Source organism: Castor canadensis, chromosome 9 (assembly GCF_047511655.1).
Source record: "Castor canadensis chromosome 9, mCasCan1.hap1v2, whole genome shotgun sequence".
Lineage (NCBI taxonomy): Eukaryota > Metazoa > Chordata > Mammalia > Rodentia > Castoridae > Castor > Castor canadensis.
The window spans coordinates 135,246,007-135,271,325 of record NC_133394.1 but is presented as its reverse complement, the minus strand read 5'-3'; the positions used below and the strand labels follow the sequence as shown (position 1 = coordinate 135,271,325).

Below are 25,319 nucleotides of genomic sequence, written 5' to 3'. Positions count from 1 at the left end.
CTTCCCATCCATTTTTGCTCTGGTTATTTTGAGATGGAGTCTCAAAAACTATTTGCCCAGGCTGGCCTTGAATCTTGATCCTCTCGATCTCAGCCTCCTAAATAGTTAGATTACAGGTGTAAGCCACAGGTGCTTGGCCACAGGTATGTTTTAGCCCTCAGGTGTTTCTGACACTTAGCTAGGTTGAGAGGTCTTCTGTCCTCTACTGTGGAGAGACACTTGGCTTTCAGGAGAAGAGAATGGGAAAGTCCAGATGGTTGCAGAAAGAGCAGTGGGTAGTGTGTTAGTTTACCATGGTTGGCAGGCCAGGTGGTTTCACAGTAGGAACTGATTTTCTCACAGTTCTGGGGGCTGGAGTCCAGGATCAAAGTGCTGGCAGGCTTGGTTTCTTCTGGGGTCCCTCACCTCGGTTTTCTCTGGCTGTCTTCTTCCTGAGACCTCACAAGGTCATCCTGTTGTCTGTATTTTAATCTCTTCTTATAAGGACACCAGCACTACTGTTTTAGGACCCCGCTTTAACAACCTCATTTGAACTTAGTCACTCTTTAAAGACCTTATGCGGGCACATGTGGAGGCACTGGAGGTCAAGACCTCCACATATGGATTTTGAGGGGACACAGCTCTGCGCATAAGAGGATGCTGTTTCTGGGGCTTGGGGAGAGATGGTGAAGGAAGAAATTAGCCAGTGGTGGCAGGGATGGAGATGGAGGAGAGAGGAGCTGGCGTGTAAAGCTGGTAGGTTGTTAGGGAAGAGGACAATGGGGGACCGAAGATGACTCCCCAGTTTCAGCATAGACAATGGTGCCATCTGTGGAGGTGTTAGTAGGAGGTGGAAGGGAGGGTAAGCACTTTCTTTGTGATATGTACAACTGCAAGTGGACTGTAAAGAACTCAGCCAGAGAAAGGTCAAGTGCCATATGTACAGGGAGGGCAACAGAAGTCAGGGGTGTGGATGAAGTCCTCACCCCTCCCCAAAGACACAGAGAGAACAGAAAGCTGGGGGTCCAAACCTCCATGGGGAGCAATTTCTAAGGAGTGGACTGAATGAGAGGTACTCGTTTGTGATTTAAGCCACCAAAACAAACAAACAAACAGAAACTCTACTCATCCTGGTTCTGTTCCATCTGAAGCTGAGTCCTACTCAATCACAAAGAAGTGACTGATGTGACCCAAGAGCACTAATAAAGAAGATGAATTGCTGTGAACCTCGAGCTACATGAAAAGAGAAAACGAAACAAGACTCAAGAAAGGAGTTATTGACAGATCCTTGGTTTGTTAATTAGAGGTCTGGCTTTCTACAGCACTTCATCTGCTACATTGTGCTGGTGAATTAATAGATAGTTCAACAAAAGGACATTTAAATCAACGTATGACACCTGCTTAAATTCTCAGAAGCCATTAATTACACATTCTTAAGAAAATGAGCGATGACACAGTTCGTCTAAGTGTATAATTCCTATCTGTGATTCTTCATCACACAACTTTTCAGCTGCAAGATGGATCTGTCCTGTTCCTCTCTGGTTCTGACCAATTAAACATTTTCTTTCATAATCAAAACACTTCACATGCCAAATCTTCAAAAGGAAAGGAGCTTGTTAGCAACATGCTAATTTATGCTGAATTACAAATCTTAAAAGTATTATACATACATACAGGACATTATTAACACACTCAGGCTTAGCAGAAAGACAAAGGCAATATTATTTTGTGGTTTGATTTTTGTAAAATTGTTTTTGCAAGCTGATTCTTTTTTAAAAAAAATTACTGATTAATAAATTAATTCCTGCGAAGCTGAGTTTTTTTGTTTTTTTCTTTTAACAGTACTGGACGATGAACTCAGGCTTCACTCTACCACTTGAGCTATGACACCAGCCCAATCTGAGGTCAAATTTTTCACATGGTTTATATACACTGAAGAATACTCAGTAGAAACAAATGATAAGGCTGCGTAAATTTATTTGAACAGAATCATTATTTTTTAAAGGAGTTAGAACATCTGTACAGTCAGGCTTTGGTGTTTCATAGCTTCACTCATGTTTAATATTCACTGACTGCCTATCTCTGAGTCATTTATTTCATAACTGTACAGCAGCCACTAGGGATTTCTTTACAGAAACCATCCATTCAAAGTGTTCATTTTCCACACTGTGGGTTTCTGGTGACATCCAAGAGCATGGCTGGTGACCAGCGATGTGGTCCTCAGTTCGTCACTAAGCTTGAGATTCAATAATCCTGGCCTAGCCAGGCCTCCCCCTCAGGCTTGCTCAGGAAGCAGGGAAAGTCCAGCTTAGGGCACAGAATGCAGCCAAAACCTGCTACGCAGTGTGTACTGTCTGTGCCACACAAACCCAGTCTCTCATTTGTTTCCCCATTCCCACAGCATAGCTGAACTACTGCAACTGCTCAAGAGGTCAAGAAAGCTTTCCTTGACACAGGCAAAGCCTAAAATATCTACTATCTGGTCCTTTACAGAAAAAAAAAAAAAAAACAAACCTATTTGCACTTCTCAACTCAACCTCCTTACATGTGATGACCTCAAAGCCAACCACCTCACCATCTGCTCACATGAGCTGCAGATTTGCACCAAGAGGCAGCTTTCCCTCTGTTCTTACACAACCACCTTTACTTACAGCCTTTTATTCTCTGTCCCTAAAAGAAGACTGGAAACAAGCCATCCAGGCATCTAATTTAACACACTGTGGCTCTGGGGCAGATATGAGCCACTGATTTCTTAATCCAGTGAGTTAATAAGATTTGGGGGCCTGCAAAACGAGGGACTGGAGTTAGTGCCCCTCATTCAGTGCCCCTCATTCAGTGCTGAGTACTCCACAGGGCAAAGTGTCCAAGCAACAAATGCTGTTGTGAGTCACCTGGGGAAATGGGCTAACAAGGGTCATGTGATGAGGACAGACACTTCTCAAGTGCCCAGCCCTGGGAGCCTAGCTGAGTATGGAGCTGGCTTCTGGGTCTTGGAGACCCTGTTTGCTCATTGTGTGGTATCAGGAGCCCTGGGAGATTTCAATTTGACTCAGTCCCTCCTAATGCCTCCAGTCCTCACCATCTCACACATCTTAGGACATAAACAAGATCCCTATGTTTCTGCAACACATTTTTCTGCAAAATCAAAATTTGTCCAGGGCCAAATCACCTCTTTGTATGCCAGTCCTCTCTCATGAAAATCTTCCCACACAGATGCAGCCAGCCTGAGAACACAGGCAGGAAATACGAACTGGAGAGGGCAAGGAAGCTTCTCTCCATTTGGCTACATGCATCCGCTGAAGGCCAACAAATAAGCCAGCCACAGGTGCAGACACTAAAATTGTTCCGGAAGCCCTGGTAAATAGATCCATAAACCATTCCCGGCCACTTCCATCATACCTGGTCTCCCTGCAGAGTGTGCTGGTCAAGGGGTGTCTTCGTGGCGATGTTGCTGTAGTAGGCATATGACAGTTCCCAGTCCAGGGGGTAGCTGTCAACACCTTGGTAGTGTTTGTACCCAAGGTTCATTGAAGACAGCCTCTCACTGCCCTGGCCTCCAACCAAACTATACAGCATGCCCTGTTAGGAAGGAATTGGCAGCGTGTTCACAAGATTGTGTATAGGCTCATAAAATCCTAACACTAAAAGGTCACGTAGCTTTGTCTACAGCCATCCCAGAAATGTTAACTTGCCTTTAAACCTTTAAAAAGAAGACAACACAACTTCCTAATGGCTTATGAATTCCCAGCTGTCTGTCCTTCCTAATGTCTAGTAGCTTAAAATGCCCTGGTTTTCATCTTTTCTTGGTAGAAATGGAGACCTTCCCTGACTTCTCTTAGTACTGTTTTGTGTCACCACCATCTGAACTAAAGACTCCTGTGCTGCTTCAGCTACAGTGTCCATGAAAACACAATTTGACTGGTGAAGCCATGCCCCAACCTTGCACTCTCAGAATGTCAGTGCTCCCAGGGTCCTTAGAGACTGGCTGTTCCAACAATCTCATTTCACAGTTGAGGAAGTTGACGCCTGGAAAGCTGACGTCACTTATCCATGGTCAGCCAGCCACTTTGTGGCACAGACCCGGCTAGATTTTCTACTCTATTCCACCTTTGTGGGGACTGCTTCAGGGTCTTGGGAAAACATCTCAACAATCAAGAGCATCTAGAAACCAGAGATTGCAAATGAGTCACTGAAAAGCAACATGGGAAAATCTGAAAAGTGTGAATTGCCCCTGCCCCAAACTGAGGATAAAAAAAAATCACATATGCAGATCTAAAAATAAAAGTGATCAGAGAACATGTATCAGTATTTCTTGTGATGGTTAATATTACTTCAACTTGACAATGCATCAGGTGCCTAGCTTAAGCGTTAGTTCTTGGAGTGTCTGGAAAGGTGTTTCTAGAATATTAGCACTGGCACCGGTAGACCTGTAAAGAAGACTGCCCTGCCCAATGCAGGTGGGCATTACCCAATCCCCTGAGATCCTAAGCAGAGCCAAAGGCTGAGGAAGTTGGAATTTGCCTTTTTGTGTGTGTGTCCTGCCTGCCTGCTTGAGCTGGGACATTGGTCTTTTCCTGCCATTGAACTATAATTTACCCTGTCAGCTCCCCTGGTCCTTGGGCCCTCTGGCTTTGACTGGAAACACATCACTGGCTTTTCTGGCCTCCCACTTGCAGATGGCATATCACGGGACTTCTCAGCCTCCATAACTGTGCGAGCCAATTCCTCATGATCAATCTATACAATCCCATTGTTTATGTTTCTTAAGAGAACCCTGACTAATGTACTTACGAAGATGTGATTCTAAATGTTAGGCGAGTGGCATAGCCAATTTAGATTCAAAACCAAAAATGAAGCTGTCTGATATGGCATTTTCTTCCATGGTAGCCGGCTGGCTGTAACAGTACTTTGCTTCGAGATCCAAATGGTTTCTCTTAGCTAAAAAGTAATAAGGGATAATGCTCTCCCAGTCAGAGTAGTCACACCCATCACCTTGTTTTTAAAGGACTGAGATTCTGGCAAGCTCTGCCCAAACTGTTGCTTAGATGGGATACCCACAGTGCCCCCAAGGCCAAGTGCAGAAACAGACGAGGGGCCCTTTTCACTCACTGAAAGCAGGGTACCCTATATTTCCACAGCCCAAGGACATTTTTTGCTGGGAATAAAGACTTTTAAAGGACTCCAAGGAGTTGTGACATGCAGAGTTCTAGCAGAGGCAAACACAACCCCAGCGATGGATGCTCCGGGAACCCATGAAATACTCCACCTGCAGCTGATTCCGAGGTACATTTAATCCAGTTTCATAGAAGACTGCGAGGTAGTAGGATGCTTTATGGTATCCACAGCAGCTGGAATCCATCAGAAAGGGGATGACAGAGCTAATTTGGTGAAGACCAGCAATGCTGGAGAGTCTCTTTACAGCCTTCTCAAATATCCTCCCACCGATTTCTAATACAGATTCATTTTGGCTCCTTGGCACTGTAAATAACACAATTCACAGCACACAAAATTAATTACCATGGGATCAACGTGGCTTGAGAAAGAAGAGGAAAAAGCCAATTAAATCACCTGAGTTATTGATATGGTTGGTCCTCAGTACCTTGAAATATACCACCTTCTGGGGAGGTAAATTAAATCCTTTGGGGATGCCTGGTGTCATTCTGTAAATAGCTTTTTCTTTGGCACTAAATGACAGCCAAGTATCCTGGGGAAAAGGATGTGCCCTGCATAGCTGGGAAAGGGTCTCCAGAGAGTAATTTACTCAGTGTAATTCACCGCCCAATCAGAGCCACTGAAACTTCCAGAGAGACTTTTTTCCCTCCAAGACTCTCTGAAGAAGAATGTATTTTACTGCAGAAATACTCTAAAAAGTTGGGCAAAAGAATCTTATTTTCAGAAGCATCCTCATCATTTTTTGCTTCAGGTTTTCCTATGGGTCTCTACATTCAATAAAAAGAATCAGTTAACTTTTATGCCAAATATGGGGTTAATTGACCTATGCGAATTATGTCATTTGATCTGTACAGTCTTAGGAGATCCAAACTATTTTTAGACTCCTCCTGACTTTTCTCATAAGGAGAGTGGGACCTGAAGATGCAAAATAACTTGGCTAAAGTTACAAAAGCTGGGCCAACCTTTGAACCAACCTTTGCAGGTCAACAAAGCCAGAACTCACATTCTACCTGCTGCACTCAGCCCCTGGGGCAGACAAGCAGGTGTCTCCACCGGCATCTTGTACTGTAGATGGGGACTTGTTCACCAAGCTGCTCTAAGCTACATAATCCTCCCAGGAATCTATAAGCTGACCACCATCTAAGCCAAACAAGCAAGTCTGATAACCCTGTGATGTTCGTGTTAGAGTCTCTAAAGTCTATCTTTGTTATTAATCTCTCTTATTCATTAATTCAGCCAATAAACTTTACTTTCTAAGATAGGCAAGGCAAGATTGCAGGTACCATGTTCCAAAAGATCAGACAGGATAGAATAGACATTATTTACATGTAACTTAGGGCTTAAGTTTTATGTAAATAGCGTCAGCTTGAATGTTAAGTTAAATGTCAACTTAGACTAAAATTTCACCTGGGTAAAAACTGTTGTACCCGACATTTTTATTGTCTTCATCCTATCCAAAATAAAAGTGTTATTACAAAAAAAAAAATGTTCATGAAGCAGCAAGCAGCTCACTCTTCTTAGGAATGAGTAGAAAAGAGTTGCCAATATGGGAAGGTTTGTGATTAGGTTTATTTGAGTGCAATTCCCTTGCAACGGTTCATGTTAAAAACAGAGGTCAAGATCAGAAAGAGCCAAGGATGAAACTGTGAGTGCTGACATGCTGTTTTTGAGCTGGTGCTAGTCCCTGTGAGCATCAAAGGGCTGGCTGTCCCTGAGAGGGGGACACTAGGCCTGCACTTACAGACCCCAGAGCTGTGAGCTCCTCCCCACTCCAGCTGCATCTGCTTTGGCTACCTTGATCTCAAGTACCCAGGACAGTTGTGGCTGAAAAAAAAAATCATCTTACTGAACAAAGGGAGTTTCTCCTTTTCTGTATTTTATTTTTACTCCCTAAAGAAATAGTTGTTTGTTTTCAGAAAAATCCAACAATATAAATTGATATGAAATAAAGACAGAAGTCTTCTCTCCCCCAGTCTTTCTTTTATAATGAAGATAAAAAATGTTATGAGCTTGGTAGGTATGCTTGAGGATTTTCCTTACATATACAATAATTCATATACACATTTATTTACATATATTCATATGCAATTTCTTTCCAAAAATGATATATTATGCCACTATAGATTCTGACTTTGAATTTTCTTTTTTTTTTTAAATAGCTACATATTATGAATAACTCTCCTTGGCTATCAGGAACTTATTCTTTCCATTTTTTTTTTCTGTGCTGGGGATGGAAGTCAGGGCCTTGCACTTGCTAGACAAGCCTTCTACCACTGAGCTACATCCCCAGCCCTTGGAAGTTCATTCTTTCAATGCTTCAATGATGCAGTTGTCCCTTGGTAACCAGGGGTGGGAGTCTGCATCCATGATGCTCTGCAGATGCCCAAGTCCCATCTAAGAAAGGCATTGCATTTACATATAGCACACACACATCTTCCTGTGTACTTCAAATCATCTTTAGATCACTAATATCTAATACAATGTGAATTTATATAAATAGGCATTGTACCACATTGTTTAGGGACTAACAACAAGGAAACGTGTCTGTACATGTTCATTTTCTTTGTCTAAGCTTTTTTCAGTACTGGGGATTGAACCAAGAGCCTCACACATTCTAGGCAAGCACACTATCACAGAGCTACATCCCCAGCCTGATGTTCTGAATATTTTTGACCTATGGTAGGTTGCAAATGCAGATGTGGAGCTCCTGGTTACGAAGGCCAACTATATTGCATCTGAGAGCTGTACCACTCCCAACCTACTTTCTGTTTTTAGCCTCTTGGGCAACGACATCCTTGAACACTTTCCCTGTCCACCTGTTGGGAGATAGCTGAGTGACAACAACCTTCCCCATCAGGAGTCTGCGGATCTCTTTTGGGATTTCCCTTTGTATCCTTGAAACAAGAATTCTGACCTGCTCCACCAGAAGCCATAATAAGAACCTTCTCCACTGGATTCCACACACACTGTAGCATTCAGACCAGGTCACCACATAAATCCTACTGCTACTTAGTCATATATTTGGTTGTAAATCCGTGCTCATTCCGGATGCCCTCTGTGCATATTCCCAGCAAAGCAGCATTAGCAGTTTGTTAACGATTCATCTCAGCCTCACCTGTCCTGCCAAGTGCCTAACTACGGTGATGGGTTTCGCCTGAGTACACATGGCCTCAGCTTTGTAGGCTCAGAGGAGGGAAGAGACTCCAAACCAAATGAAAATCCAAATGCAACACCTGCCCTGCCGACCCTGGCACTGAACCCCAGGAATCATTAGCATGAGTGCCCAGGTAGCTGCGGTGCTGGGAAAGAAGGAATAAAACTGAACCCTCCACAAAGCTTACATCCTTAGCACAAACAACTTTATAGACTGAAAGGGCTCCATTATTTCTTTGGTATATTAAAATTCTTACTCCCCCCCACATTGCCAATCAGTATTTTCTCTGCACAAGAACCTAAACAATTTTCTGCACTACTGAACTTAATAAAAAAATAATATTTCGGAGGTAAAATTGCTCATGTTGCACATTTGTTAAAGTTTACATTACAATTGTTGCCTAAAATCAAAGCTGTGAGTCTTTGTGATATTGCAAAACTGGCGATTTTCAAGTTGCTTTAATGAAACTGTTAATTCCACCCATCTGGTTTAGCATATGTATTTTTTCTAGTTGATCTGTAACTAAAAACATGTCTTGTTTATGGAGATTCATGGTATAATGAAGAAACAAACAAATAAAATAGAAGAGGGATCCATTTTTCCATCTGTTTCCTTTCTGTACCAGAAGAAGGAAGAAAAGCCACAGCCACCAATAACTAACCCTTAATATTTTCCATGGAGCACAGCATCATTTATTTCAGATAGCTGTTTCCTTTCTTACACTAATACCATAGGCTGTCATTTGTGTGCTCATTCTTAGAAGAGGCAAAGCAGAATAGAAGGTAGCCACTTGCCAAGGCCCCAAGTTGGAACCAGCATCTGATTGAGAATTCAGAAGGAGAAGGCACCCTCATCGCTTGAAAGAGGGATGAGACTTCAATAGAAAAGTCATTTTTAGTTTCAAGCTTTCAAAAAGTGCTTGAAAGTAGAAGTTTGAAAGAGGGAAAAAAAGAGGAGAAAATGTCGCTTAACCAGTGAAAGGAATGTTCTTCACCAAGTTTACTGATTTGAAAAAAACTGGCACATTTCTCATTTGCATTCTGATCTGATCAACTCCCAAATCTTAAGGAGCTGCCTCACATCTCTCTCAAAAGTAGAGTGTTGGTATTTTTCCATCCTGTGTACACTTTTATATTTGGCATTTCCCTGCCTTCCTTCTCTCCTTAACTTCTCTCTCTCTGGCTCTCCCTCAAGACTGTTATTTTCTGGGTGGGAAACCATACCCCATTCTTTGTTTTCTTCTTCATGCCTCTGTATATTTTTTTAAAAACTAAATATGTATGTTTTTAAAGTAATAATAATGATGATGGTTGTTCAGCAAACACAAGTGAATATAAGCCTTAAAGTGAGCAATACCTAGTGTTTTTGTGTGGGTTAGTGGAGTGATAGAGACACTCAAGTGGTAGAGCACCCACCCTAGCAAGCATGAGGCCATAAGTTCAAACCCCAGAACCACCAGAAAATTTTTTTAAAAGATGTCTGTGGCGACCAGTGAGCAAAGAACCTGGTGGTGGTGTGTATTTCTCCATGTTCACGCTCTGTGTTTTAGAGTCTCCAAAAACCATTGTGATTTTTGGCAAAAAAACAAAAGTAGTTTTGAAAACAAAGTAGTTTTGCTGGTGCAGCCGGCAACCCCTTGGCACCCTGTGTGGGGCCCCATCTTCCCTCCACAGCTCTCCAAAGCCTGGGGCAAGAGGGAGATAGTAGCCCTGCAGGAACAAGGCAGATGGAGGCAGCTCTGGGAGATGAGCCCAGCCTTGGACCTGGCCTTATCCCAGAGAACCATTTACTGACAGATCCTGGACTTCCTCTAGCCACAGCCACCAGCTCTGTGGGCTCAGCAGTGCTTGTGCAGGGTAAAGGGAGAGAAGAAAGTAAACATCTCTTGCTGGGATGAATGTCCCCAAGGATACACTGGGCAGCTCACCTGTCTCAGTCACCTGTCCCTCCTGGCTGTCGTATCACCTGCTCAGAGACCTAGATCCCACCTGCCTGTGCTTTGTGTGCTTCTTCACTGCTCCCTGCTGTCCCAGCTCTCTGGCCTGGAGCTCCACCTGCATTGCTGGCCCCACAGCTTCTTTGCAGCCTGGTCCAGCACCTCGCTTTCCTCAGTGCCAAGATCCCATTCAAAGGACTTTTGGTTTAAATCCTTCAGTTTTGACAAGGAAGGTATGACAGGAGAGTAAAAGAAGGAAAGGCCCAGAACCAGTCTTAAATAATGAAAACATGTGTACTAAACATTGTTCTGGCATTTGAAAATGCTCAAATGCTACTCGGATAATTTCCATGCCCTGGCCAGGACCATTTTCCTAGAGAATTCGAGGTCCCCAGGAAACATCCTAGAGGCTGACCTGAGGGCCTCCCTGAAGTCCTGTTGGGGTGGATTTCATATTGGATGTCACCTCAGAGCCTGGACAGTAGTGAACTTAGGGATAGAGAAACATAGAATTTCTAGGCCAAGCAAGACCATCAGCATGCAGAATGTGATTCTGGAGTGGCCAGGGCAGGAAGGGACTCCATATACCTCTATATGCACTGCAGTTGGGCACCCCAGGGAATGGTGCCATCTTTAATTCAAAGGCTTGTGGACTCTGGAGGTGGGGGACAAGCCCTGCTCCCCATCAGAGTGGGAGCAGCTGCATTTTATACCACTTAGCACATCAGCTGTCAACATTTAACAAACCTCCCCTTTGGCCCCTAGCACTTGGCAGAGAGCTGTGTGGGGGCCATCCCACTGTTCACTGCTGTTGCCCCAGGCCTAGCACAGTGCCAGGAAGTGCCAGATACATGGGGCCCAAATTGGGTTTGCAATGTACCTTGTGGCTGTTTTAGTTCTGGGCAACTGTATATCTCAGCCCCCAGATTACACAGGAAATCCGAATGGCGAGGACTGCATTTGTGGAATTCTTGAGCAAATGAGTTCCCACGGGCCTGAGAATGTTCCGGTCTGCCTTTGTGAAAAGCTGGGAAACAGGGGCCTGCTAGCCCTGGGAACCAGATCTGTGTCTACAGCATCAGGACAGTGGCTGCCAAGAGGGAACAGGCCAAGAGTGGAAGACATGAGCAAAACATGGAAGGGACAATGAGTCCAGTAAAGCCTGTCAGTTTGGAGGGGACCCATGACTTTAACTTGTGTCTCCTGGAAGTCACAGTCCTCATGCTCCAGTGAACCATTAATCCCACAAAGATGTTTTGACGACAGTAGGCACAAGATCCCTTATGCATTTGGAGTGCATTGAGCTATTCAACTGTTGAGGTGAGGATCTTCAAAGACACCCTAGAGACTGCTCCTATGTTTGAGGACTCTGAGCTGTTGGGTGGAGGCAGAGAGCAAATCCACCTTCGTAACATGGGAGAACAACCACCATAAAGGGGGTTCCTACAACATGGCGTGTGGAAAAGGGCCTGTGCACCTGGGGAGACAGGAGAGACGACATGAGGATGTGTATTAGAGTTGGGACTTAAAGGTTGCTTGCCAGGAGGACTAGCAGAGGGGTAAGTCATGTTCCTGGAAGAGTACAGGCACATATTTGCTATGCAGTGTGACATGGAGGAAGGGTGGGTCACTAAGCAGCTAGCATGTGCCCAACACTGTGGGCCTACAGACTCTGTGGGAGAATGAAAGAATAAGTTGGCTACTTCCACTTCTGTGCTGCCCTCAACGAGCTTGCAGCTGAGGGAACGACAGAGACACATTTGGGTCCCACAGTTGTGAATCAAGGCAAATTCTGTTCAGCCCATTCCTCATGGCCACATGGTATCTTTCTGTCCACAAAGCTCTTTTGTAGATACTGTTTCACTTTATAAATCATTACCTTCTTAATTCCTATGAAAGCAGACTTTCTCCAGTATATAAACTGTACCAAACCTCACAACTATCAGGATTACTTATCGAAATAAATGGGAACTAAGTGTAGGTGAGGGTTGGGGAAATTTGAACGCTGGTGCACTGTTGATGGGAATAGAAAATGACCCAGCTGCTGTGGAACCAGAATGGAGCTTCCTCAAAGAGGTAAACATGGAGTGGCTCAAGCAGAAGAGTGCCTGCTTGCAAGTGTCAAGTCCTAACCCTAGACCCACCCCCCAAAAAAAATTAGACATAGAATTACCATATGATCTAGCAGTTCTGCCCTGAATATATACCCAAAGGAATTGAGAGCAAGCATCTTAGAAGAGAGATATTTCCATCCTATGCTCAGAGCTGCATTATTCACAACAGACAAGAGGTGGAAGGAGTCCAAGTGTCCACCAACAGATGAATAAGTAAAATATTGTCCCACACACAATGACTATTATTCAGCTTCAAAAAAAAATTTAAAAGGAAGGAGGCCTGGGTGTGGTGGCTCATGCTTGTAATCCCAGATACTTGGGAGGCGGAGATAGGAGGATCCTGATTTGAGGCCAGCCCAGGCAAAAAGTTAGTGAGACTCTATTTGAAAAAAACAAATTTAAAAAAAAAAGCAAAAGGATGGAGGAGAACTGGGAGTGTGGCTCAAGCTTTAAGCTTTGCAAGCATGAGGCCCTGAGTTTAAACTCCAGCACTAGAAAAATGAATAAATAAATAAATAAATAAATAAATAAAAGGGAAGGAAATTTTGACACATTCTGTACAATAGATGAGGACATCCTGCTAAGTGAAATAAGCCAGCTACAAAAAGACAGAAACTGTATGATCCAACTTACACAAAGTGAATAAAGAAGTGAAACTCAGGAACAGAGAATGACACCGTGGTTTTCAAGGTCTGAGGGTGGGAAAAGGGAAGCTTTTTAATAAGTGTAAAATTGCAGTTTTTTGCTGGCAGTATAGCTCAAGTGGTTTAGCTTGCCTTGCATGTGTGAGGCCCTAGGTTCAATCCCCAGTATCACAAAAACAAAATAAAAAAGAAAGAAAGAAAAGAAATTTCAGCTTTTTCAGGAGCAAAGAGCATTGGAGACATGTTGCACAGCAATGTAAATACATTTAGTGCCACTGGACTGTACACTTAAAAACAGTCGAGATGGCAAATTGTATACTACATGCATTTAAAAAGTAAACAATAGAAAATTACAGTTGTCCAAGAGTACAGGCGTACATATTTGGCGGTTCTCTTGTGTGTTAGAAGTTACAGTTGCTCTGGGAACAAGTGGCAGGTGGTAGTCACCACTGCCCTTGCCAGGCAGGGTGCAGAGGCCACTCTTTGTGTCCCTCCTGCTTGTTATGGAAGCTGAGCCTCGCCACCCTCCACCCCTGCGACGCTGCCAGCTTTCCTTTGAAGTGTGCTGTTGGCTTAGATGGAAAGGAGTTGATTCATCCAAAAATCACACAGAGTGGGGAAAATCGCTCTCAAGTCTGAAACGTGCATATGGAACAGTCTGGAAGCAGTGTCGGCTGTCTATGTGAGCAGACGCTACCAAGAAGAAAAACGGCTCCCTCATAAAGAATCATAAATGCCAGGCCATCGTCTCATGCCACCTCATCTACTGCGAGATCCAGGAAAAATCATTCCACAAATTAATTCCCTTGGGGGAACTAAAGGATGCTGATGTTTTTCTTTATGTTTGGCCTAAATAACTTGTTTAAACACAGCCTTTGTTCATTCTTTGCTCTGTCCTGGCTCACGGGGTATTCAGTCCATGAAACGTTGTGATGACTTAACACTCACTCACTTAAATCTCATCTTTGCTATCACAACAGTTCCTGTTTCAATAGCAAGAATCCAAGCATTACCTGAGACAGGCTAACTTTATGAGGAAAAGAGGTTTGGTTTAGCTCACAGATCGGGAAGTTCAAGAAGTGATACTAGATCAGCTTGGCTCTTGGGAAGGTCTCATGGCAGAAGCAGGTGCATGACAGATATCACAGTACCAAACAGGAAGCAGACGCCAAGTCAGTCAAGGGTTGGGCTTACTCTTACAAAAGCTCACTTTCTTGAGAGTCTAAAGGTCCTATAAGAATGACCTTAATTCCTTGTGAGGGCAGCTCCCCCAGTGACATAAGGACCTCCCATTAGACTCCAACTCTTTTTCTGTTTGTTTGGTTTTGGTACTGGAGGTTTGAACTCAGGGCCTTGTGCTTGCTAGGCAGACATTCTACCACTTGAGCCACTCCACTGGCCTTAGGCCCCAATGCTTAAAGCTTTCCTTACCTCCCACTGGTGACCTAGCCTCCAACACATGAACCTTTGAGGAAACAAACTAAATCCAAAGTATAGCAAGAGGATGTTAGAACGAAAATGGAACAAAGACACAACTCCTATGGACTAGAGTTATCTGAAGCATGCCAGGGCCAGCTAGACACTACAGGATGAATGACCTTGGAAGGAAGGTCATTCAAGAGACCCACAATAAACAGCCATATCCAGTCTCCCTAGCATTCTTTTTGTAAGAGATCACAGTAAACATATTTGGTTAAAAATGTAAACTTATCTTTTACTCTCAATTTACAAAATCAAATTTTCTGCATCTTTCTCACCCTGGTTAAGAAGCAGGGAACAATGTATGACACCAATCTGTCCCCTGGCTCAGATGGAAGATTCTATTGTAGCCCCAGGCAAGAGCTCCATGCCAGGTAGAGAGATGAATTTGGGGAGTATGTGCCCTGCCTCTGCAGGAGGCTCCCTGGTCCATTCGGTGTAACTTAGAAAAACAGGTGTTGAAGCCAGAATGGGGCCTGGAGATTCACCTAACCTTCTGCTCCCCGCCCCGCTGCTCCTGTTCCCCATCGAGAAATAGGAGAGGCAAGCAGGCAGCTGTGTGGCCCAGGAAGGTGAAGGCCATTGTGGCAGGTACAGCCCCTGGGGGTGCTCCTTGGTGCTGTTCTAATTTGGCCCCAGAAGCACTGTACTAGCAAGTGTGGCACAAACGGCGGGTTGTAAAATGGCATATTCAATTTGGGGGGCCCCTTCTCCCCCCAACCATGGAGGTCTCAGAAGCCAAACCAAGGAATTTGCTGGAATCTAGCAGTTCTATAGCAATGATGTCCTGGAAGTCTTATGGCTAGAGAGCTCATGATTTGAGTTTTTAATTAGATTCCCTTCCCAGGCCTCGATGGAGAATAAAATAGCTCTAAATTCTCATAAACAAAACTTTGAGCTGCAAAAATCACATGAAAACATTCTTATTGGGAGTATTTCCTTTAAAAAGAATGTATTGTGAAAATGATTCACTCCTCTTCCCAGCCAGAGAAACTATACTTAACTATGATCAGAAATCTCACAGAAACAATTTTGAGGTGAATATGCACGTACCCCAATTCTCTGAAACTACTCGACATTCCACATGCATCTCTTTTCCTGTGGGAAGGTCAAGGGATGGGGGAGCTCCATCACCTCCCTTTTGGTCAAGGAAACCTGGAATCATCTCTGTCCAGTCACTATAGGGGAGGACAGAGGTGGTTCTCAGTTAGGGGTGACTTGGCCTCCCTAGGGATATTTGCTTTCAGCGGTGTCTAAAGATACTTTGGGAAGAAAGGAGGATGGGGGTACAATTGGTACAGGTCAGAGATGCTTGGGAACGTCCTACATAGCACACAAGCACCCCAATGACAAAGACTACTCTGTCCCAAATGTCACAGCACCAAGGGGGAGAAATGCTGCTTCTGGTGGGCAGCTGAGCACTGGGATGGTTCTAAGTAGTTCACACATGGGTCAGCTCACTGTACCCAGCACAAGAGAGAGGTTCCACTGCCACACATAGCTTGCAAATGGGAAAACTGAGGTTCAGAGAAATCAAGTCACTTGCCCAAGAGCACATAGTGAGTGTTAAGTTCAAATTGGAACCAGGCCACTCAGCTCCAGAAACCATTGTGTCTTGGGACGTGGCATGGCCTTCCAGCGCCTTGCTGTTCCTGCCCACACCCCAGCAGTCATGGGTCCTCCAGCGCAACCCTTTTTCACATCCATTGGCTCTGTGTCCATCGCTCTGTCCCACTCAAGTAGGCATCTTCTCTTTTTGGGACCATGGTGACACACTCCTTGCTTCAGGCTCCACGCCCTTCTAGCTCACCTCCCACACCCCACTGCTGTCTGTGTCACTTCCCAAAAACCCTTCTGGGCATACTTCTCCTCTCCCTGAGATCACCCATGAGAAAAAGGCAAAAGTCCTCAGGCTGGCATCTAAGCACAGACTGGACTTCTCACTCTCCAGGGCTTCTCTGGCCTCTAATTCCTTTTCCATCATTCAACACACTGTGCTGTGCTCTCCTCTCTGCCTCTACTCTGCTTCCAACACCCACCCCACCTTGCTTACCTGGCAAACAACTTCAAGAATCAGTCCCAGTGTCACTTCCTCCAGGAGGCCCTCCTGAGCACCTCTGCCCTTGGGCTGGAACCGACTACTCCCTTCTCTGTGCCTTTATTACAACAGCTTCTATCAACATGCCTTACAATTTGCCAATGCTGTCAAGTTCATCCCTCAAGAGCAAGGGCCTTGTATCATTACACTTATCTCTGAAGTTCCGCTAGGAGACTAAGCAGTCACTTAGCAAGCATTGCAAGAATAAACGATGAAACATCCGAATAGCATGAATTCCTCCAGGGCAGGGGGAGTCACTATCTGCACAGTGAACACTGTCATTCTTAGGAGGTCAATTTCTACTTCACTGTGATTTACGGTGCTGGTTCCATGCCCACGAACACCACAGTGCCCCCTTACCACCAGGACAGCTCTTACACCCCCAGTCTCCTCTCCCCCATGCAAATATCTCCTGCTCCTAACAGGCACAGTGTCATGATCCCTCGTGGCCCTCCAGTGTGACTGAATTACTAAGCAAATCCAAATCACAATGGGCCAGAAGAAGCTGGCTGTGTTAGGGAAAGATATGCAAATTCCCATGCTAGAATATATTCTAATCAGGAGTCCCAAGTTCAAGTGCCTAAGGGGTCCAACAGGTCAGATCCATGAAGGTAGGAGGCAGGAGGTGAGGAAAAGGCAAGTGGGGTCATGCATGGTCAGAGGATGCCAGAGGATGTCTGAGCCTCACTCCAAGACTGCTGCCTGTAGAAACAGCAGCCCAGGTTGCCAGATCTTTGGATTTTTTTTTTTTTAAAGAAGAGCAAGAATTCTACATTATTCCACCAGTTTTTAGATACTGATAATTAAATTCTTTTTTTAAATACACACCAACTGCATTTGGGGGCCAACTCTGGCTGTGGGCTGTCCATTTGTGTCCTTGGCTTTAGATGAAGAAATGCTTGAGTGATTCCTAAATTTAAGTTTTTGTGTTTAGCGTTGGAAATGTGCACATATATATTGAGAGTGGTGGACATCCAGGGCAAATTTAAATTTGAAATTAAACTAGAGCACTAAGGTTAAAAATAACACTGAGGCATAAATCACCATAGAGGGTGAGTGAGACTGAAAGAAGTGGAGAGACTTCCTACACTTGATCTTAGCCAAAAGGCCGAGAAGCAATGTGGAGAGACTTCCTAACCAGGGCCTAAAGTCAAGGCCAGGGCTCAGTTACCTGTCAACAAATCCATCTCCAGCAGCGCCTGGAACAAGCTGGGGTGTCTGTCCTTCAACTCCTTCTCCCAGGGAAGGGCTCTGCACGTGGAGGGTCTCCCATACCTGCGCCTGAGGTCCAGATAGGAGTTGTGGAGATCACCTACACAGAAGTATGAGACATCACACTCTCAGGAGAGGCAAACGTCACCCCTGTAAAACTGCCCTTTCCAAGAGGAGCCAGGAATAGGAGTTCAGATGTACCGTTACTGGATGTTGGCTCGGGTTGTTTAGGGATCTGAAATTGGCCGTAATGCTGCTGCCTTGAGGTCAGCTGTCAGAAGGCAATGTGCCAAAGTCGCTGATGGCTGTTGACTAATTCTACAGAATGAGCAGCTGGCCTCTGACTGGTCCCCAGGAGCCCAATATCTAGGCCATTTTCTTGGTACACAGGCCAAGTCCAAGGACCCCTCGGAAGGTGGGACAGTTTAGGACATTAGGAAAATCTCCCTGATGCCACCAAACAGGTTGACATGGCATGCAAGTCTGATCTTCTAACTCAGGGAATCTCTCCTGATACTGCGCAGGTTACTGCCTCAGTTTCCCTCTGTTTGGGACATTACTATTCCTTTGCATCTGACAGCCTTCTGACAGCAGCACCACAGTTCCTGGATGACTCAGTGCGGCAGACAGCAGCCACGACAATCTGTACTGGTTTTTTTCAGGAGAGGGGTTTTGAACTCAGGGCCTCAGCCTTGCTAGTCAAGCATTCTACTACTTGAGCCACACACCCCCAGTCCTTTTCTGTTTCAGTTATTTTTCAGGTAAGGTCTTGAGTTTTTGTGTAAATCCAGTCTTGGAGTAAGATCCTTCTACTTCTACCTCCCAAGGAGCTGGAATTACAGGTGAGCATATTCTTTTTTTTTGTAGGATTTGAACTCAGCATCTACACCTTGAACCACCAGCTCTTTTTTGTGATGATTTTTTTTTTTTTTTGAGATAGGGTCTTGCAAACTATTTTCTGGGGCTGGCTTGGAACCACAATCCTCCTGATCTCTACCTCCTTAGTAGCTAGGATTACAGGCCTGAGCCACTGGTACCTGGCAGGTGAGCCTATTCTTGAATGGAACCGCAGGAGTTTGGCCCTTCCAGCCATCTGTCACCCTGTCTAACCACCCTGTGACTCTGTCTGCAAGGCCTGGAACACTCCAGAGATGGTGAGACAATTCAGGCAAGATTGAAATAGACACTCGCTTTTGCAATGGCAAAGACCCCACAGGAATTTCTCAGCCAAAAGGACATATGTGACTAACTCTAGTGCCGCCATATCAAACAAGATCTATAGCCCCGAGAAATTTATAAATGGTAAATCCAAGCTGGGACCCTGGGAACCAAGACAGCACCAAATTTTGTAAGTGACTAACACCCCGAGTGAGAAAAAGGAGGTCGTGCAAATCTGAGCACTGTGAAAGCGGACTATTTGAGATTCATTCCTTCTGTTGAAATTTACCAATGCCTTCCTGGAGTCAATTTCAAGGACTTAGAAAATAAACAGGAACCCAAAACAATTCAGTCATTGTTCACCATTTCTAAAAGCTAATATTCAGATACTAATGGCTCAAGACAAACGTGTACTGACAGGGAAACATTTCTAATGATTCATTTTTTTTTCTAAGTCATTTTTATTTTCTTAGACTGGCCTTGTGGATAGGAATAATGGCAAGCGAGGCTCAGACACTCCCTTTCATTCGTGTTCACAAACAAGATTAGGTCTGGTGGGAGCTAAGAGACTCGTCTGGGTTCTTCTTGGCTGTGGCTGGTGTTTTTGTGGGATCCAGGTGGAAGGTGCTTTCATTTGCATTTACCTGTAGAGGGCTCAAGGTCCTACTTGTCTCCATTGGTGTCTGAGCCAAATGTGTGAGTACAGATGTACCGAGCTTAAAAACAACCCTCTCGGAGCTCCATACTTACATGCTTCCTGCCTCTCATGGCCGACCTGTGCTGTCGAAGTATGCACAGATATTATTTCTTGAACCTCAGCACACCGATCGTAATACAACTTGATTTGTTCAGCTAGTTGCTCCTCACGGAGGGGATTAAGGATCTACAGGAGCCAAGAAGATGGTGAACAATTATCACACACTCACTGACTGAGACCTGTGAGGATGTGACATCACCAGCTGTCTTGTTTGAATGCCTATCATCCACCTGGGTTTGTAAAGCAAGGGTGTTAGTGTGAATGCAAGGACGAGTCAGCTCGGGCTTCTTTTTGTGGCATCCTCTCCTGCCTTCTAATGTGTCAGATCTCCCAGAGACTAGGCCTCTGCCCTCTTCTTTTCTCCTGCTGTATGTTTTTCCTAGAAAATCACATTCCTCTCCGTCTCCCATACTCACTGAGCGATGCCTGTTCTACCCACACTGCCTGATGTCTGGGACTCCTCCTCCCATTTCCTTCTGCTTGGCAGGCTCCTACTCAACCTGCAAGAGCCAAATGCAAGAAAAAGCAGCAGTTGCTAGGCAAAGCCATAATTAGGAAGCTGCGTCAGGGCACATTTCCCTACAGCCCACCCACCTCTCGAGCATGATCACGTGCTCACGTGGGAATTGAACCATGCCATATGATCTTTCATGGCTTACAGGTCAAAGGCCCCTTAAGAGCAGGGGACTTAACTCAGTGTATTTCAAGTGCACATTTGGACCTAATACCATGAAATTATTCCACTGGGTTGTAACCAGCAGTGGTGTTGTTTTGGGTTTGCTAGGCAGGCGCTCTACCTCTGAGCAAGGATATTTATTCTTAGTAATGCTTTTCAGTTTAGACTACCTTCAAAAAAGTCGAAAGCTACCACCTTAATCCAGCTTGCTCACCCAGCACCTAGCAGACACTCAGTAAATATTTATTGCACAAATATGTAAATGAATTCCCCTTCATAGTGCTCTCTGAGATGTCACCGTGGGCGGAAGGGCTTCCCATTTGTCTTAATTATGGTTTTGCCTAGTGACTTTTGCTTATTTCAGAACAAACTCCACAGGGTCAAGGACAGGAGAGATTGTCCCCCTGTCAGGTATTAGGTGAGGTTCCTGATGTCCTTAGTACAACTGAGAAAACTCCATCTATTGACTGCTGTGAGGATCCTTTGGAGAGAATCCCCTCTTCCCCCAGCCCCCCGGAGAGTGGACGGTTCCCATCGTGGGTGGGTTTGGATGTGAGCACCGGGGTGCAGTAGAATCGGCTGGGAACACAAAGCCCCTTCTGTACCACTGCATCCAGCCCACCTCAGCAGGAAGCCAAGCCTGGGCTTCAGCAGAAAGCCAGGAATGGTATCAAGACTTTAATTTGCTGCAGCACCTCCTCCTCTGATACCTTAAATAATAGCGTATGAAAGAAGCTTTACCAAATAACTAAGATTCTCTCCTTTCATTAGCTTAATCACTGGATAGGCAACAGCCTGATAAAAATCTACTCTATAATTAAGCTAGTAGTTATTAAAACAGAGGAAGTAAATGGGTTCCATTTTATGAGTACTAAATGAACCAAACGTTCTCAGAAATCTATTATGGCCTTGGCTGGGGGGAAAGCCTTGGTATTAATTATGTTTGATGACTGAGCCCATACTTGGTCAGGTCTGCTTGGCTGAACCTTTTGTTTATAGTGGGCTCCCTGCCCCTGAGTGGCCCACCCATCACCCACACTCCGTGCAAACTTCTCCACCATCCCCTGGCTCACCTGTGTAGGGTGCAGACTGTGGAGGCGATAGTACTTCAGGGGTCCAAAAAACCCTTCAATGCCAGGCACATACCTGCTGCCTCCAATAATGAAGTACCCAGATGTGTCGTTGTAATAGAAATCCTCATGGAAGCTGGGGACACACAAAGCATTAAGAGAGCCCTGGGCTGAAACCAGAGTATTTCAAAAGAGACTTTGTCACTGACCCTACTTGACGTAACTCAGATTGCCTCAGCCCTTCACTCTGGTTTCAGCCCATGGGGTCAGGTCGACTCTGGCTAGGATCTCAGCTCTATTAGTCACCAGCTGTGCGACCATGGTCCAGTCACTTAACCTCTCTGAGATGGATTTCCTCTCTTATTGGATTGTTAGGATTGTTAGGATTGGGTATATATGTAAAGCAGAGGGCCCGGTCCACAATAAATGCCCATGTGTGCTGACTGTTGATATGGCTATCGTGTTTGCAATCCATGGAATGATTGAGAAATGGTGCTCTTAATTAGAAGCATCTTGCTTTTAAAAGGGGAAAAAGTATCAAATGAGTAAAAGGTGGCTGTGGGGGAAGACTGTTGATAAGGACTAAGGTAGAATTGGGTGAGGAGAAGGAGAAGGCTATGTTAAGGTCAAACAGCTTGGCCACAGACAAGAGGTCAGAACAGGCGATGTGACAGATGCCATGTGCACTGAGGGCTTGAAGCAAGAGGAAAGACCTGGGGAAAGTGGTTAGCAGGCATGTTTCTTGTAGCGTTGTTTATATTCACCGAAGATGGGAAGACCCCAGGTGTCAGTCCATCCATAAGCCCTGGACATGCAGCTTAGGAAGGGAACAAAAAGATCTGCCCTACCCAGTGTAGCTCTTACCTATGAAAAACGAGGATGACTTTTTGTACGTGCATAAAATCTAGAAATGCACACAAGGTATTATGTCATAAAGTGGGGAATATGGGATAAAGAGAATGGAGGTAGAGTTTGGAGCAAGACATCTAACTGCGTTTTCATAGTTTATTTTTTTCAGTGTTAGTCTTTTAGACTATGTGCATTTATTAGCTATTCAAAAATTAAAATAGGAATGGGTGGACATGGTGTGACCGACCAGAACATATGTGATGGGAGGGGGGTCAGAACAGGTGTCAGGTGAGAAGCCAGGCAAAGAGGAAAGAGCCAAGGATTGTAGAGGGCAGATGGAAGCACCAGGAGAGAAAAGAAAATGTCAGGCAGGCCACTAAGAGCCCAGGGAGTAAAGGAAACAAAGAGCCTGGATGACATAGATAGGACAGAGCCAGCTGCCTACAGTTGGATCAGGGAAGCCACACAAGTCAGGGTGATTGCAGGACTGGAGACAGGCTGACTGCCTCTTAGCAAAGACCCCTGCTCCTTGCAGGTGCTCTGGATGGAGAGGAGGCAGGAAGGGAAGAAGCTGGCATGTGCTGACAGCATCCACTGACAACAACAAGCGTGCGCACACAACCCCAGGAAAGGAAGGGCTTCACCTCCAGTATTTATCTTTTCAGAATCTCATCCTTGAAGACCTAAGAGATGAAGGTCCCTTCCCATTTTTTCCAGATGGACAGCAGTTATTAAATCAGAGTATGAATTGACTCTGTTTTTCATGACCTTGGAAAGACTGGAATATTCTAACAGTTCTCAGGAGATAGGACCAAGCACTCGATGGACAGGAAGCAATGTTTCCTGGTAAAAGCATTCTTAACGCCCTCCACTTAACCAAGCCTGCAGTTTACCTGAGGTCCCCACTCCTCTGCACACCTAAGGACGGATGGCTATGACACACGATGCTCCTTGGCCAGAGGCTGCTCTCTGGAGCCTTCATCCCCCCATTAAAAAATGGAACTAGTTATACTACTTCCCTCCATGGTCATTGTCAAGGTTAAATGAACTACAGATTGAGTATCCCCTAACTGAAATACTTGCAACTAAAATGGTTTCAGATTTTGGAGGTTTGTTTTTGGTTTTTGTTTTTGGGTTTTTTTTTTAATATTTCAATAGACTTTACTGGTTGAGCATCCCTGATTGGAAAATCCAAAATCTCAAGTGCTCTGAAATTTGAAACTGTTGGAATTGATGGAATATTCCAAAGCCAAACATGATGCTTAAAAACTGTCATCTTTCAGAGCATTTGGGATTTCAGGTTTTCAGATTAGGAATGCTCAACCTTTAACAAATAAACAAAGCACTTAGAGCCGTGTTGGCACATAGTAGGTACCCTAACTGCTATGAGTTTTACCTAGTCCTCTGCCAGATTTTTCCTCCCACCTTTTGAGGTGCATTCTTAGAAACACTAAGATGTGCTTATTCTCCAACTAGTCAGTAGAATTGCACAATCATTGGAATCAACGTCGTTTTACTTAGGTAGGTGATCCAACGAAAGAGGAGTTGGGAAGAAGGAGTTGTCCTTTCACAAAAGTCAAGCTCAGTACTTTGGGTAGACTCAGTAAAGAGGTTACTAAAGAATGGGTGTAGAATTATAACACAACTGTAAAGGAAGGAAAGATGCTGAAGAAACCTAGATAGGTTTGTCTTTAGCTGTTGCTCAAGTGTCTTTGTCTTCTTTTCATTTGGAAGAAACAAACTGAGTGTTGTTTATGTAGAAAAGACCACAGAGGACTCCAGTTTCCAGATCAAAGGAAAGGCCCAATCTTAAAGGCAAATGAGCAAGCACTTACACCACATTCCCTTATTATCAGGGGGGATATGTTCTAAGATCCCCAGTGGATACCTGAACATTTGGATGGTTTTCAGGATATATTTTTCTTCTCTATACATACTTATAATAAAGTCTGATTTATAAATTAGGCACAAATGATAAAGATGGAACAATTACAATGAAATACTGTAATAAAAGTTATATGAATGTGGCCCTTTTCTCTCTCAAATCTTACTACCCTGTACTCACAACTTGTGGTGATGTGAAGCATTTAACAGCTTCTCTGGTATTTCTGAATTGCCAGTGCCACTATTCTTACATTTTAGGGCTATTATAAGTAGAATAAGGGATACTTGAACGCAAGCACTCCAATCCTTAATGGATGATGTGATAACCAAATACAGAGTGATTAATAAGTAGGTAGCATATACAGCATGGATACGCTGAACAGAGGGATTTTTCACACCCCAGGCTGGATGAAATAAGGCAGCAGAATTCATCATGCTACTCAGAATGGTGTGTGATTCAAAACTTACAAACTGTTTATTTCTGAAATTTTCCATTTAATATTTTTGGGCTTCAGTGGATTCTGGGTAAATGAAACCATGAAAGGAAAACCTTTGATAAGAGAGGAACACTGTACCGTTTTTTAAATGAAAATAAAATGCCTAAGGTGAGGATCTTTTTACTGTGTCCTTGCTTTAACTGAGTCTTTTGACTAATAATAAATTACTCTGTCCCTATGGCACTGGGCTGTAATTTTCAAGTTATTGTTATCAACCATCAGGAGACCTTTCCGGCTTGGTCTCCATGTCCATCTACACACTGATGTTCCCACATTCTTGTCCTCTGAAATTCTCAGTGTCTGTACAAAGATGGCAAGAGATTCCTCGTACTGCACTGTTGATGGTTGGTCATTAATTTCACTGACATAAAGGCTGAGCTACACACTTCCAAAGCCCAAACCTGTCCCTTTCGAAAACCTCAAATGCACCCGGGTGCTATCTTTACTCTTATCTGGACACAGAGAACCCTGGTTTCTTACTGCAGAGCAACAGGGCACAAAGATTCATAGACATTGTTAGGCAGGCCCCCTCAGACCAGGAAACGGCTCCAGCTTGTAGATGGGGAACTTAGAGCCTCAAAATAGCTGCCCTTCCCCTCTGATGTAATTGTCATCTGCAGTGTGACTTCCTCAGGACCTG

The 25,319-nt window shown here is 44.4% G+C and overlaps 1 protein-coding gene across 1 annotated transcript in view; it reads right to left on the bottom strand.

The window, feature by feature from the left end:
- Sel1l3 (SEL1L family member 3) overlaps positions 1–25,319 on the bottom strand; it is a 99,758-nt gene that overhangs the window by 41,485 nt on the left and 32,954 nt on the right. Inside the window, exons 7-11 of the mRNA XM_020188434.2 lie at positions 21,453–21,585; positions 19,697–19,829; positions 17,748–17,888; positions 5,246–5,457; positions 3,379–3,558 (exon numbers count right to left, since the gene is read on the bottom strand). Coding sequence (XP_020044023.2) covers positions 3,379–3,558; positions 5,246–5,457; positions 17,748–17,888; positions 19,697–19,829; positions 21,453–21,585 — 799 coding nt within the window. The remainder of the gene's footprint in view (positions 1–3,378; positions 3,559–5,245; positions 5,458–17,747; positions 17,889–19,696; positions 19,830–21,452; positions 21,586–25,319) is intronic.